Here is a 15,484-nt window from a genome sequence, read left to right as displayed (position 1 = left end):
TGTGGACTGTCAGCCTACAGGAGGCTCTGTTTGGCAGTACACCTGTTTTTTTTATCCATCCAAACTTGCCTCCATGCCAGGAATAAAAAAAAGGCATTTGCTTTGACGTCACTAGGAAAGTGAGCAAAATGTTGCTCATGAGCCACAGATTGGGGATCACAGCTTTAGATCATATGAACTACTACTTTTTTTTTTAAAGAATTCTGGACTGTGGCGTTCCATGACTGTTAAGAAAAAGCTGTAAACAAAATGTGAGCCACTGTAAGTGTGTATAATTTCTTCTTGGATCAGTAAAGACCTCAAAAGCTTTGGGTCAGGGGATATCGAAACGTTTACATTTGTACGTTGAATTTTTTGTTTCCAACAAATAATTGCAAAGATAATTATCTATAAAGTCATATTGTATGTCCTTTGAATTCAAAGGTAAGTCCAGCCAAAGCTACTGTTCACCACCCTTCAGTGTTTTTAACCCTGTTATGTGTGTTACACATTAGACACAAATACTACTGGTGCCACTTTGTTACGCATCCAAGAAATGATGAAACCAGAAGAGTAATAACAGTTTAATTAGGCAGCACCCACAGAAGACTCAACAATGGAGGTTCTCTGTATCAACAACGGAGGCTCTCTATATAACCTCATAACTAGGACTGGTATGATAATAATATGTACATATCAATGATCTGTCTGGGAGGAAGCTGCTGGTTCCTCAAACGTTTAGGTGGACAATTCTTGGAAGCCCACATCAACATCCAAATCAACTAGGGATGCACAGAATCCAGGATTCAGTTCAGGATTCGGCCAGGTTTCAGCCACTTTCAGCAGGATTTGGATTTGGCCAAATCCTTGTGCTTGGTCGAACTGGATCAGAATCCTAATTTGCATATGCAAATTAGGAGTCGGAAGGTAAATCTTTGTCACAAAGCAAGGAAGTAAAAAAAGTTTTTCTACGTTTTCCCTTTTCCCTTCCTGGCGAATCTCAAATAGTGAATTCAGTACAATAATTAAACTAAAGGTTTCAGCAATATCTTTAGGAGACTACAAAGAATGACAGTTTAATTAGCCAGCAGCCACAGAATACTCAACAATGGAGGTTCTCTCTATCAACAATGGAGGTTCTCCTTATAGGACTGGTATGAGAATAATATGCACATATCCATGATCTGTCTGGGAGGAAGCTTCTGGTACTTCCTCAAAAGTTTAGATGGACACTTCTTGGAAGCCCACATCAACATCCAAATCAACTACAGGTTTCTAGAAATATGTGGCAGTTAGCGATGAGCAAAAAAATATCACCATGTACAGATCCGCTGCAAACCTCTGCGTTTCACTGGCAGCAAAAACTTTTGCTACACTGTGTGTTTATTTCCCCAAAAAATAGTATGTAGTAAGTATGGGTCCTATTATCCAGAGTGTTCGGGTTGTGATGTTTTCCGGATAAGAGATCTTTCCGTGATTTGGATCTTTATACCTTAAGTCTACTAAAAACCATTTAAATATTAAATAAACCCAGTTAGCTGGTTTTGCTTCCAATCAGGATTAATTATATTTTAGTTGGTATCAAGTACAAGCTACTGTTTTATTATTTCATAGAAAAAAAAATACTTTTTAAAAATGTGGATTATTTGGATAAAATGGAGTCTATGGGAGACGGCCTTTGCATCATTTGGATGACGGGCTTCCCAATAACGGATCCCATACCTGTACAGCAAATGTATCCGAGCTTACAAAACTCTGTGATTTAGAAGACACCATAGTAGTCAATATGAAATAGGAAAAAATGCATTAAGACAGAAGTCTAATGCATTTTTGACTAATACATTTTCAGTCAAAGAGCATGTTGATGTGTTGGATGTTAAAGTCTTTCAACATCCAACAGATAAACATGCTCTTTGACTGAAAATGTATTGGTCAACAGCACGGCTATACCACAGCTCCCAATGGGGCCTTAAACTCTCTGGAACCTGCTACTCCTTCCTGTTGTTTTAGATTAGTGATAAGCATGCCTTCCATGGTATATGTAATGCAGGGTATCCCAAACTCAGAACAGACCCCCAAGGACCCAGTCATGTCTCACTCTTCCTCCTATAACAGCCACCTTTGGCTTCGGGACTAGACCTCCACTACACGGATGCCACCAGGTCTTACGGTGAGAGGCCCAAGGAGAGTGTTCTGAGTGAGCAAGGCAACCAAGTGTGAAGAAAAACAACGGGGAACAATACGCGTAGTTGAAAGCCAAGCCGGGTCGGTAACAGTCAGACAATGCGGTACAAATACAGGAGATGGAGGAATAGTCGGGGTCACAAGCCAGATAAAACACATCAAATTCATAGTACAGAACAGGACAGACAGGGTCAAAAGGAGACCAGGAATACACATTAAACACACCCAGGAACTATAAAATAGACCTTACATTGGGCAATGAGTTACAAGATGAGGGCCCTTTTAATATTTGAATTGCGCACCAATCCGCGATGATGTCACGTGACGGGCCACGGCAAAACCTGGAAGTGGCATGAGCATCATCCGGAGATGTGGCAGACGTCCTCACTTGCCCCACAGACCACCAGGTATTTCCTTTACAGTATCTACATGTGCTTTAATATTGCACTGGTTTCTTTCTTTCTTTTCTATTGTTTTTGTATGTTTTTAACTGATCAGATCAACTGATATACAAAGTACGTGAGTAAAACAGTACTTCCTCAGGGTACAGGCAGACAAGACTTTTGCCACCCACAACCTTAAAATTAATCTAATTATTATTATTATTATTATTATTATTAAGGTCAGACTTTTTGACTTCCCACCACAAAAATCCAATCTTCCCAAGCATTTCCCAAAACACCTAATTCTTAAATTTCTAAATGCAGCTGTGTGAATGTGGGGTTGCCCCCATAGATGTTCTCTTAACCTATAAGCAAGATCTAATGGAACAAACACTATAAATCCAGGCTCCATTTGTTTACTGAAATATTGAGTTGCAAATGTCTTTATTTCAATTCATACAAACAGTACAGCAGAATTCTTACTATAGGATTTGAAATAAAATCATCAGAATATACATTATGGGAAGAAAACACATGCGTCACAGAGGGCTCCACGTAAGTTTTGAAAATTGCCTTATCATATGGTTGAGGCCCAAGATGAGGTTTGGGAGATAAACAAAGAACTAAAAAGTAGTTTCTTTCAGGACCCAGAGTAAAATGCACACAAAGAAAGATATTGAGCATGGCTTGTAAAAACTCAAAGAATGTACATTTTACAGTCAGTCAAGGGAAAATGACTAATATATTTTGTCAGAACCACAGATGCAGGTGGCATCGCACGGTAGACTTGGGTTGCCGCATAACGAAGCATCTTTCACGTCTTTGCAGTTCTTAATGATATCCTGATATGGGCAATAGTTTGCTAAAATAAATTAAAAATATATTTATAATATTCAGCCCGTGTTTTTCTAAAGATACCCTTTTCATGTCTTTATGAGTTGCTATTACCTTCTTCTATATACAGTTTTACATTTTGATCATTAACAGACTTATTCAGTGACAAATAATATCCAACCCATAGATATCAGTGGGCCGACCCAAAACCTGTGGAACCTGCAAAACATATCTTGCTGGTAAAATCCTACCTGACCCAATTGACCATAATCATTTATTTACCCAAACTTAGTCTGCCCATCTCTGATATCACTATAGGGGTCAGAGGGCAAGCAAGAGGGAGTATATAAATAAACCAATGGCTTCCCGAGCATTTTGGCCATTTGCTATCCCTTTATTTATATATACGGAGACTTGTTTACCTGCCCCGCCCCCATGGTGCTGTCAGAGACAGGTATACAAATATTGATGGCATATTTGGTCAGGTAGGGTTTCGGTTGGGAGTGGCCGAGTTGAAATCTCAGCCATAAAGCAGGGCAGAAGTGCTACTTACATTGGGTATCATTTCCCATATTTTCCCTCCTTAATGTACACTTAAAAACTACAAAGTGTGCCATTGGCCTTAGATCATCTGAGGTTGATGGGAAGTAGAAAAACAAGTAACCATTTTGGCATCTATTTTGCCAGAGCAAATACTTACTGCACAATTGGTTGTCACAGTCATTTGGACATTTGCTGCACCAGGCTCCAGAACTGTATGGAGTAGTTATGTCATCTTTTCTGTTCCCTCTATTGGAAAAAAGAAGCAAAAAATCAAAGCTTACATCAATATATATATATATATATATATATATATATATATATATATATATATATATATATATATATATTGTAGAAAGGATCAGCACACACTGTATGTCAGGTGAAAAATCTTGTCATTTATTGTGAAAATATCAACATAATCCGACGTTTCGGTCCCACCTGGGGACCTTTTTCAAGGATGTGGGAAAATATATATATATATATATATATATATATATATATATATATATATATATATATATATATATATATATATATATATATATATATATATATATATATATACTGGATTGAGCACTCCAGTAACACTCCAGCACAGGTTCCCATCTTAAATATTTTGCCAAACATGGGCAGATCTTCTTGGTGAGGTTAACAAATGAGCAGCTCTTTGCTGATTTGACAACTCAAATGGTGGGCCACTGATCAGATCAACTCACTGCAGACACAACCCCAATGTCCAACAGAATTTCCTCAGTAGCCCCCCAAACAACACCACAAATGTTGATTTGGTCAGCAGGCAACATTGGCCTTTGCATGGGTAGCTTATGAGGGAATACAACCTTATGCAGAAAAGACAGTGACATGAATTTTGGGTAATGTCAAAGTACTACACACACAGTGCTCTACAGTTATAGGTTTTGCTGCCTGTACCCCTGACACTATTGCATCCCTTCAAATTGTCCTAATGTAGGTGAAAATTAACCATTTTCTATAGCAGAAAGGATCAGGGTTTACCCAAAAGTAGACCAGGTTTTAGGCAGATCATGACATATCTTGGCAAGGCAGGGCAGATTCCATATTCCTGCTCCTTCTACTATACACACCTGACTCATCTGGCTTATGATACATACTTTTATATATTTTTAAATATTTTCATACTGGGGTGATGGGGGGAAATGCTGCAATCTGGATAAAAACATGGCCATGTATGGCTGAATTTGCACTTTGCACACAGCACTTGCACTCGTAAATGAGCCCTACTCTGGGGTACCAAAGAGGCTTGCCAGTTCAGACCAACGTTAATGGCTCAGTAATGCATGGGAGTGGCCGGTAACGATATTGGGTCCATCTATACCAGGGATCCCCAACCTTTTGAACCCGTGAGCAACATTCAGAAGTAAAAGAAGTTGGGGAGCAACACAAGCATGAAAAATGTTCTTGGGGTGCCAAGTAAGGGCTGTGATTGGCCATTTAGTAGCCCCTATGTGGATTATCAACCTACATTGAGGCTCTGTTTGGCAGTGCAACTGGTTTTTATCCAACCAAAACTTACCCCCAAGCCTGGAATTCAAAAATAAGCTCCTGCTTTGAGGCCACTGGGAGCAACATCCAAGGGGTTGGGGAGTAACATGTTGCTCACGAGCTACTGGATGGGGATCACTGATCTATACTAACTAGCCTTACATTCAGCTTTATGTAACTGTGTCTATTTTCTTTTTCTTGAAATAGGGATACTTACGCAGGAAAATAGATGCACACGTAAAAGTAATGATATGAATCTCCATCACATTCTGAACAGTAACATGCCAGAGAATGAGTAGGGGCCCATATAATCTCGGTAAATAGAGAAAAACAAAATTAATCTATAGCTATTATGTATATAGAGGCATACAACAGAACAGTAAATGCACACACCTTTGTAATAAGTGGAATGAAGCAAACATAATCCCTCTTCCGCTAAGGATAAAAAATGATCTTGAAATATAAATGTTGTAGGGGCCACCTATTAGGAAGGCAGGGTGCAAAGTGCAAAAATCTGAGAGTATGGTCCATTGTGCACACCATAGTGCTATATTCATAAGGGGCAGATGGGGGAGCAATGTAGTGTCCCTCCCTTCCACCCCTCTAGCTGGTCTGTTCCCCATTGCGCTCTAGTCTGTATTTGCTTTTTTTAGGCACAAGGTACAGCCAGACCAGGGAAAGTAGTGTTGCCTGAATGAGCACTACTAAGGGGTGAGCTCTTGTGCCCTCTTAGTGCTCTTGCACATTCCCCCCCCCTGATCATCGTGGCTGATACGTGGTAGAAGGATTGGTTTGCAGAACAAAAAAATCCACATCAATCACATGGTTCCACTCTACTTAACATGTAACTGACCTAGTGTCAAGGTCCTATAGGTTTCTACTGTAGGAACGAGCATGGGTGAGACCATTGGGATAGCCCAGATTATATGTTCTCTTGCTATGAGTTGATGCATTTATGAAGATGTCCACTAGGGAGAGTACCATATGTCAGACGTCCACATCTTCTCAGTGACTAACGATTGTAAGGATGTAAAATATACTGTAATTTGCATATGGTTAAATGTAGTTTTTAGGTTTTTAAGGCCGGGACTCGATATGCCCCTGGACTTTTCTATAAAAGAGTGAGATTGAAAGGTTGATAGTATATATGAGATGTTAGAGAGGAAGGCCTATGTACCAGGCAATGGGCATGTGGGGTAAGGCTGATCAGTGGCAAGGTTGTGGATCTTTCTCTTTGCATGGTTCAAGATCAATAAAAGCAAACATCTCATTGGTTGCCAGAGGTTACTGCACTAGAGGACATTTTCCATAAGTAAGTAAATGAGACCTCTCAGGTGCCTCCTGGGCACTCACAATGATACGCAAGTAAATTTCACTCTCAGGCTAAAGAATGTTGCCCTAACACCAGCCTCAGAGGTAGTTTCATCCTACAGCCATACCTCTCAACCGATTAGTGACTTACACCAACAGCCAGAGGACATTACAACATAAAAGTATACTTTTATATTTAGAGTGGGACCTTTGTTTTGTAAGAATCCAATTCAAGGGGGAAAAAGAGTGAGATTAGGGTTGGAATACAAAACACAGGCTTGTAAAGTCTCCTGTAGGCTATCATCACATAACCTCTTATTTCATACCCATTGGTTTGAATAAATTACAATTTTTGGACATTTCCATTGGCTTAGGCCAGGGGTCCCCAACCTTTTCAACCCATGAGCAACATTCAGATGTAAAAAGAGTTGGGGAGCAACATAAGCATCAAAAATGTTCCTGGGTGGTTCCAAATAAGGGTTGTGATTGACTATTGGTGGCCCCTATGTGGACTGGTAGCCTACAGGAGGCTCTGTTTGGCAGTACATCTGGTTTTTATACAATTAAAACTTGCCTCCAAGCCCGGAATTCAAAAATAAGCACCTGCTTTGAGGCCACTGGGAGCAACATCCAAGGGGTTGGGGAGCAACATGTTGCTCACGAGCTACTGGTTGGGGATCACTGGCTTAGGCTAAGGCAGGGGCCTCCAACTTTTTTTTGCGAGCCACATTTAAATGCAAAAAGAGTTGGGGAGCCAAACTCAAAAAATAAGCACCTGCTTTGAGGCCACTGGGAGCAACATCCAGGGGTTTGTTGAATAACATGTTGCTCACAAGCAATCACTGGGCTAAAAGAAGGTTACTTCAAGTTTGCTTTTATAAATTTCTGATAAATGAACTTAAATCACTTTACCTGGGTAAAATGTCCTGTCACACTTTCTGACCCAACTTCGTATACCCAATCTTCCCCTTCCTTGAACCAATCAGTAATAACATCATACCAAGAAACTGGATAATAGGAATTCAGTATGTTTTCTCCAGCATATACACCTAATAGCAGGATGAGAACATTTAACAAGAGTAATATTAATTGATACCTTAGTCATCTAAATTCACCTTTAAATGAATTGCTTGCAATGATTTTGGCCCTTTTAATCACAATGCATATAGAAGAATATAAATAAATAAATAAAAATAACGATACTCTTCTAGCATATATTATAATAACTATATTGTTCTAGACTAAGAATTTATCTGCATTCTGGTGCAATTCCCTGTAGAATTCCAGGGGCAAAGTACCTGTAAACTAAACTGAATCTCATATGATATCCAGTAGTGAGTAGAGATACATGACTTGTTATCCAGAATGCTTAGCACCTGGGGGATAACAGATCTTTCCATAATTTGGATCTTCCTACGTTAAGGGGCATATTTATCATAGGATGAATTCAGAATTTGAAAAACGTCAAAATTCAATTTCAAAAAGACCAACCGAAATTAAGTCTAATTTTTTTTTTGCCTGAATAGGTCCACTTTCGATCGAATAGGTCCGTATTTGGGCGAATCGTATGAATCGAAGTAATAGCGCATTTGATCGAATTTAAATCAAAGTTTTTCCCAAAAAAACCAATTGACTCCAAATAGGTCCTAGGAAGCTAAAACAGCAATTCGGCAGGTTTTAGATGGTGAATGGTTGAATGTGAATTCTTTAAAGAGACGGTACATGATCAATTTTGAAATTCGAATTCGAAAATCGAATTTTCACTTTGATAAATCTGCCCCTAAGTCTACTAGAAAATCATTTAACCATTAAATAACCCCAATAGGCTGGTTTTGCTTCCAGTAAGGATTAATTATATCTTAATTGGGATCAAGTAAAAGCTACTGTTTTATTATTACAGAGAAAAAAATATGAAAAATTGGATTATTTCGATAAAATTCTGAGTTTTCTGGATAATGGGTTTCCGGATTACAAATCCCATACCTGTACTTAGTGAGAAGATCCCTGGGTAGCCTTTGCACTGTAAGTAATTTAGATGAAGTACCCAGCTATTAATGTCAGATAGTGTCATACAGTACATTGATCTTCACTAATAGGACCAGTAAGTTTGCCATCCATGGTGGGCACATATTTGAAGGCTTGTTAAGGGATCACATTCAAAATTTTCTCCTAGTGAATGGCATTATGAGCAGCAATTAACATGGCTTTATGAAGGCTAGGTCATGTCAGACAAATTTTATGATGATATGGTAAGTAAGATACTGGACAGTGGGGGGGCAGTAGATGTGATCTATTTGGATTTTGCCAAAGCGTTTGATACTGTGCCCCACAAACGACTGCTTTCTAAACTAAGGTCTGTTGGGCTTAATGAAGTCGTTTGCACGTGGATAGGAAACTGGCTACAGGATCAGGTACAGAGGGTGGTTGTTAATGGGACATTCTCTACTTGGAGTAAGGTTCTTAGTGGGGTCCATCGGGGCCTTAATGGAACTGCACTAGGTAAATCCATAATGGAAATGGAGCTTGGAGTCCTTGTAGAAGATAAACTTAGCTGTAGCAAGCAATGCCAGTCAACAGCATCAAGGGCAAAAAGGTATTGAACTTTATTAAAAGGGGCAGAGAGGAGGGGGTCATTCTTCCAATGTATAAGAGGTCACCCATTCCGATTAGAAGAAAAGAGGTTCCGCCTAAATATTGGGAAGGGGTTTGTTACAGTGAGAGCTGTGAAGATGTGGAATTGTCTCCCTGAATCAGTGGTACAGGCTGATACATTAGATAGGTATAAGAAGGGGTTGGATGGTGTTTAGCAAGTGAGGGAATACAGGGATATGGGAGATAGCTCATAGTACAAGTTGATCCAGGGACTGGTCCCATTGCCATTTTGGAGTCAGGAAGGAATTTTTTTTCCCCTCTGAGGCAAATTTGAGAGGCTTTAAATGGATTTTTTTTGCCATCCTCTGGATGAACTGGCAGTTAGGCAGGTTATTTATGGACTTAAAAGGTTGAACTTGATGGACGGTCTACTATGTTAGGACCACAAGCTACCATGTATGTTGCTAACACCTTTTATGGCAGCTGTGTAAAACTTGAGGGTACATCTAATGACCAATGATGAGGAAATTTATGGGTGGCAAATAATTCTCTCACCGTTATACAAGCGATAACTATCATCACTGTGATTGAAATTGCAGGTCATGGCCCATTCCTTCGCTTTAGCTAATAATGTGTTATTCCAATGCTTGAAAAGAAAAAAGAGAAAACCAAGAATATCATAAAGTAATGTAAAAATCTTGCACATGAGAAACATCACACTCTATAACATACTAAAAATGAATTTAAAGGTGAAGCACCCCTTTAACTGCTTGGATTTTGGTTTTCATTCATGGTGTTCATTTCAACTTTTCATTTCTGTGATGTAGCATGTTACTCTGTTTGTGTGTCACTACTACAGTGCTACTATTTGTGCTACATATACCCTGCTATATTTCTAGAGATATCCAAGGCAGCAAATAAGAATTTATCCCAAATCTCCCCCTAACTGGCATTCAGGCTGGGTCACCTTGGCTCATAACAAGGTTACAGATATATAGAAACATTGGGGTAACAGTCACCCTGCTATAGTTCTAGGGGTACCCAGGGTACAAATAAGCACTCACCCCAAATCTCCCCCTAACTGACCTTCAGACTGGGCCCCCTTGGCTCATAACAAGGTTACAGATATATAGAAACATTGGCGTAACAGTCACCCTGCTATAATTCCAGGGGTACCCAGGGCACAAATAAGCACTCACCCCAAATCTCCCCCTAACTGATCTTCAAGCTGGGTCCCCTTGGCTCATAACAAGGTTACAGATATATAGAAACATTGGGGTAACAGACACCCTGCTATAGTTCCAGGGGTACCCAGGGCACAAATAACCACTCACCCCAAATCTCTCCCTAACTGACCTTCAGGCTGGGCCCCTTAGCTCATAACAAGGTTACAGATATATAGAAACATTGGGGTAACAGACACCCTGCTATAGTTCCAGGACATCATATAATGACGTATTCTACTTCCCCTTTGTATCCCTTCAGATATCTCTCCCCCCCTCATCCAGTGCATGTGGATGGAAAGAAACAGCCCTACAATGTGGGAACCATTAAACCAAGACAAAAAAAACAGAGTCTCTTACTTGAAGTCTCCCCATTAAGCACAAAGGAGTCACTGGAATCACATCCTATAAATAAAGGATCCTGCTCAGGGGGTGTGACTACCTCAGATACATGTAGGGTTCCAGTTGTGTAACTAGGTCAATTTAGTGGATCAATTCTACCACAATGTATAAAATTGATCATTAATTAGGGCCATATGGAGCCTCCTACATTTCTGGGGCCCCCAGCAATCTGCAATCTGTAATGAGCCCTTAAACGTTAATTTTAAAGGGGAAATACCCCCCCCCCTTTAACATGAGCACGTTCATGACATGACATAATAACATGAGCACATTTAGTTGGGCTCAAAGTCAGAACTAGGGTTAGGCAGAAGAAGCACATGCCTAGGGTGCAAAGGTGAAGGGCACCAAACACGTACCTCTTCTCCCTGGATTCCCGTAGTTCCTATATCCTGAAGAGAATATCTTTTATCTACATCTTTTGCACTCCTGCCTTCTCCTGGCTGCCACATGCCACCACGGGAGTGAGCGGGAACATGCAGGGAGATGGAGTGATGAGGCTCACTGCCTTGGGCACCCCAGTAACATGGCTCGGCCCAGCTGAATGAACTCATGTCAAAATGGGAGATATATTATCATTTTAAGGGTAATTTCTAAATCACTAAGGACAAACGTAAATACCTCAGGATTATTTAAACGCTTATAAAAAAACATTTTGGTTATTCTTACCAATTTAAGCATGTTTTGAGCCGATGGATTCACCCATCTTCGGTAGTCATTGTGTATACCCACTATAAGGTCTTGATTGTCTTCTAAATCAGTCGACAGCTCACTGTATTCAACTATAGTAAGCTGCAAATAAAGAAATGGATTAACTGAATGCAAAAAAGAATAGACAACTGGCCAATCACCTGATAAATCAGTTTGCCTTTTTGTCATGAAATGGGCATGTGTCGGACAAATCTGAATACTATTCATTCTGAAATATTCAACCAGAATCACAATATTTCCTCATCATAAATAGGTGTTCTTGGTATCTTATGGTTTTTGAGAAATAAATGGTTAAGTGGTCCTCACTCTTAGGCAGTAAAGTGGCGGGGATCACCTCCCTCTACACATTCTAAGTCCTCTCCGATCCTTCAATGTTTTTGTACCTTACATACAGTGTTGAACTGGATCAGCACAGGCCCAACCAGAGGCCAAGGTCCCACCATCTGCATTTATTCATCAGTGATGGAATAGCAAAAAGGCAATTCTATGTAAGACAGCTATGTATGAATCATTACATAGCTGTCTTACACAGCATTGCCTTTTTGCTATTCCATTTTACTATCCTTATTGTATTCATTCCTCCCATTTTCCCTTTCTTTCCTTAATTCTTCTTAAATGTTCTCTGATTTTCTCTCTTTTAATTTCTCTTCTCTTCCAAACCCCAAACCGTGACTGTCCTTCCCTGCTTTTTCTTTCTCTTTATCCCACCCTTTCCTTTAGACCAGAGTTTATTTTACAATTTGGGGCACATTTACTATGGGTTGAATATCGAGGGATAATTAACCCTCGATATTCGACTGTCGAAGTAAAATCATTCAACTTTAAATATCGGAGTTGAAGGATTTACCGCATTTCCTGTGATCGAACGATCAAAGGAAAAATCGTTCGATCGATTGATTAAATCCTTCGAATCGAACGATTCAAAGGATTTTAATCCATCGATCGAACGATTTTCCTTCGATCCCAAATTGGCTAGAAAGCCTATGGGGACCTTCCCCATAGGCTAACATTGATGCTCGGTAGGTTTTAGGCGGCGAAGTAGGTGGTCGAAGTTTTTTTTTAAAGAGACAGTACTTCGACTATCGAATGGTCGAATAGTCGAACGATTTTTAGTTCGAATCATTCGATTCAAAGTCGTAGTCGAAGGTCGAAGTAGCCAAAAAAATACTTCGAAATTCGAAGTATTTTTTATTCTAATCCTTCACTTGAGCTAAGTAAATGTGCCCCTTAGTGTTTTTTCCCCAGCTCATCTTAAATTGTTTCTCTCTCTTTAAAATCTTAACCATCCTAACTTTTTCTTTCTGCTCACCTGCCTTTTCTATTTAACAATGAGCAGCCATGGAATAAATGCGTAAGCTACTTCTCCAGACCCCAAATAAACAATATAACAATACAGAAACATGGCAGTGTCACATTAACAATAAAATCAATTTCAAAATCAAAAATGAATACCGTACCAATTGACTGAGGTAACTCTGCTCCTTGGTTCCTGAGCTCCTCCCTTCTAACACGTTTCGCGCCATAGAAGAACCCAATGGTGTGAAATGCTTTAGGAGGGAGGAGTTCAGGCATCAACCTTTTCTATTTGTGAAATCTGCAGGCATGTAATACACTGCTTTACCAGTCTCAGAGCTGAGCTGTTTGCCAATGATCAGTGATGGATGCTGAGGACCCTCTGCTGTAGAACTATATATGAAGAAGGGTCTCCCAGAACTGGCCCACCAAGACATTCCCCAGTATTGAGGTAGGTCAGTCTGGCCCTGATCACAAGTTATCAGTTTCCGAATGCCATTAATATTCTTTAGCAAATTGCCTTCCCATGAACAACTTCTATGTAGCTACACCTCCCATCTTGTACGTATATCTTTATATATTTAGATGCCGACTGAAAGTGAAATTCAAAGCCAGTGCCAAATGAACAGATTGGGTCTCCAACCAAAATTTTTCGGAGAAATAGAGAAGTCATATAGATCCTTGAGGCACACCATGGATGAACTAGAAAAGATTTGTTAGACAAAGAAAGACCAAGATCCCTTGGATTTTACATTACCTTCAAACAGTCAGTTCCAGAGGCAGCTAATCCAAGTTTAATAGTCTTACCCTGACACAATTGCTATTTGGTTTATTGCATGATATGATGAATACCAGGGACAGAGAAAAGACATTCTAATCATTTTTGTTTTACTCTTACATATAAGGATGTCCATCGTGCAATGTTAAATGGAAGTCAAACTACAACCGACCTGTTCTGAAGATTGCTTGAACAGATATGCCAACCATAGAATCATATGGAACGCATTCATTTCCAAAGAATGAGGATTTGAAAACTCCTAGTAATAAGAAATTACATTTCAATGTGCAAATAAGGAATAAGTAATGTGACACAACACATGAAATGCATATCTGACTAAAAAACCTGTTATCCAGAAACCCCCGAATTATGGAAAAACTGCCTCCCATAGATTCCATTTTATCCAAATAATCCGAATTTTAAAAAATGATTACCTTTTTCTCTGTCTTAATAAAAGAGTACATTGTACTACATCCCAACTAAGGTATAATTAATCCTCATTGGAAGCAAAAACAGCTTATTGGGTTTATTTAAATTTTAAATAATGTTTTAGCAGACAAGGTATGAAGGTTCAAATTATAGAAAGATCTGCTATCTAGAAAAACCCAGGTCCCTAGAATTCTGGATAACAGGTCCCATAACTGTATACACACATTGCTCTTTTGCCATATTACGAATTATATTCCATTATAAACCCACCAACATTGTACCCCTTGCAGAACTGGTATAGAATACATTATCTGAAAACCTGTTAACCAAAAATTGGAAACTGAATTTCCCATAATATGCCGTTCAAGCAAACAATTCATCCAATTAAATAGATTTTTATCTGAAGAAAATTCATTCTTAATTTTAAATCCAAGTTGATGGGTGTTTTTATGTATTACATTACAGTAGGTAGGGCATTGCTGTGTGTTTTATGGAATAGTTTGTAATCCATACAACCCAACCAATCCAGATCAACCATGTAGCTTTAGATATAAAAAAGCTTACCTTGGAATGAAATAAACACCCGACGAGAAGCGTTCAGCCTGAAATCCACAAAATCTGTTGGCTGCACATTTATATATGTTCAGTTTAACATACAATCCCCAAGTTTATAATTCCAGTGTGATGTCATATGTTTTAGAATAAGTAAAGTATGGCACATATTAACACACAAAGCTGCAACTTTTGCAGATTATATTAGAGTTGGCTCTTGGCCCTGACAGTAGACGCCGTGGGAACATTATATGTGTTTACTGGGCAAACAGAACTTAATTATCTGAGAGCCATTAATTGGAATCACTTGATTTTCATTAAAATGCCCAGATTTAGTACTATGGAAAGACACATGGCAAACTTGATCTTAATATGAACAACTACACTTATAGTTTCTGTGGGTAGTAGTGATATGTGTGGGTCAGAAAAAAATGAAACCAACAGCCAACCTTAACCTGCAAAATGTTGCCATTGCAGGACCAACCCATACCCACGTCTTCTCACTCTGTATGCTTTTTCTGTGCTTGCCTCTGGTTCCAAGACAAGAAATCTTTGGAAGCAGTGGAGGAGTGTTCTTCAACCCAAAATTTTAACTCAAACCCTCCCAACTGGTGTTCAACCAATGGGTCAATGCAGGTATTGGCCCAACCAGGACATCACTAGTAGGTAGGTGTTGAAAGTTAATGCAACATACACCCTAACTTTCATTGATATGAAGTTTAATCTTGATTAAAGATAGTGTCCCTCAGACT

At 39.3% G+C, this 15,484-nt stretch overlaps 1 protein-coding gene across 1 annotated transcript; it reads right to left on the bottom strand.

The window, feature by feature from the left end:
* Positions 1–2,973: 2,973 nt before the first annotated feature.
* On the bottom strand, positions 2,974–14,777 carry crisp1.10.L (cysteine-rich secretory protein 1 gene 10 L homeolog; the record flags this gene model as incomplete). Its single annotated transcript, XM_018262479.2, has 8 exons — positions 2,974–3,408; positions 4,081–4,169; positions 5,662–5,756; positions 7,668–7,804; positions 9,903–9,993; positions 11,639–11,761; positions 13,924–14,010; positions 14,745–14,777. Coding segments are annotated over 8 exons (780 nt in total), but the record flags the coding sequence as incomplete, so codon positions are not given.
* Positions 14,778–15,484: the final 707 nt, after the last annotated feature.

The sequence above is a fragment of the Xenopus laevis genome, chromosome 5L, assembly GCF_017654675.1.
Source record: "Xenopus laevis strain J_2021 chromosome 5L, Xenopus_laevis_v10.1, whole genome shotgun sequence".
Classification (NCBI taxonomy): domain Eukaryota; kingdom Metazoa; phylum Chordata; class Amphibia; order Anura; family Pipidae; genus Xenopus; species Xenopus laevis.
This window is presented reverse-complemented; position numbering and strand designations above follow the sequence as displayed.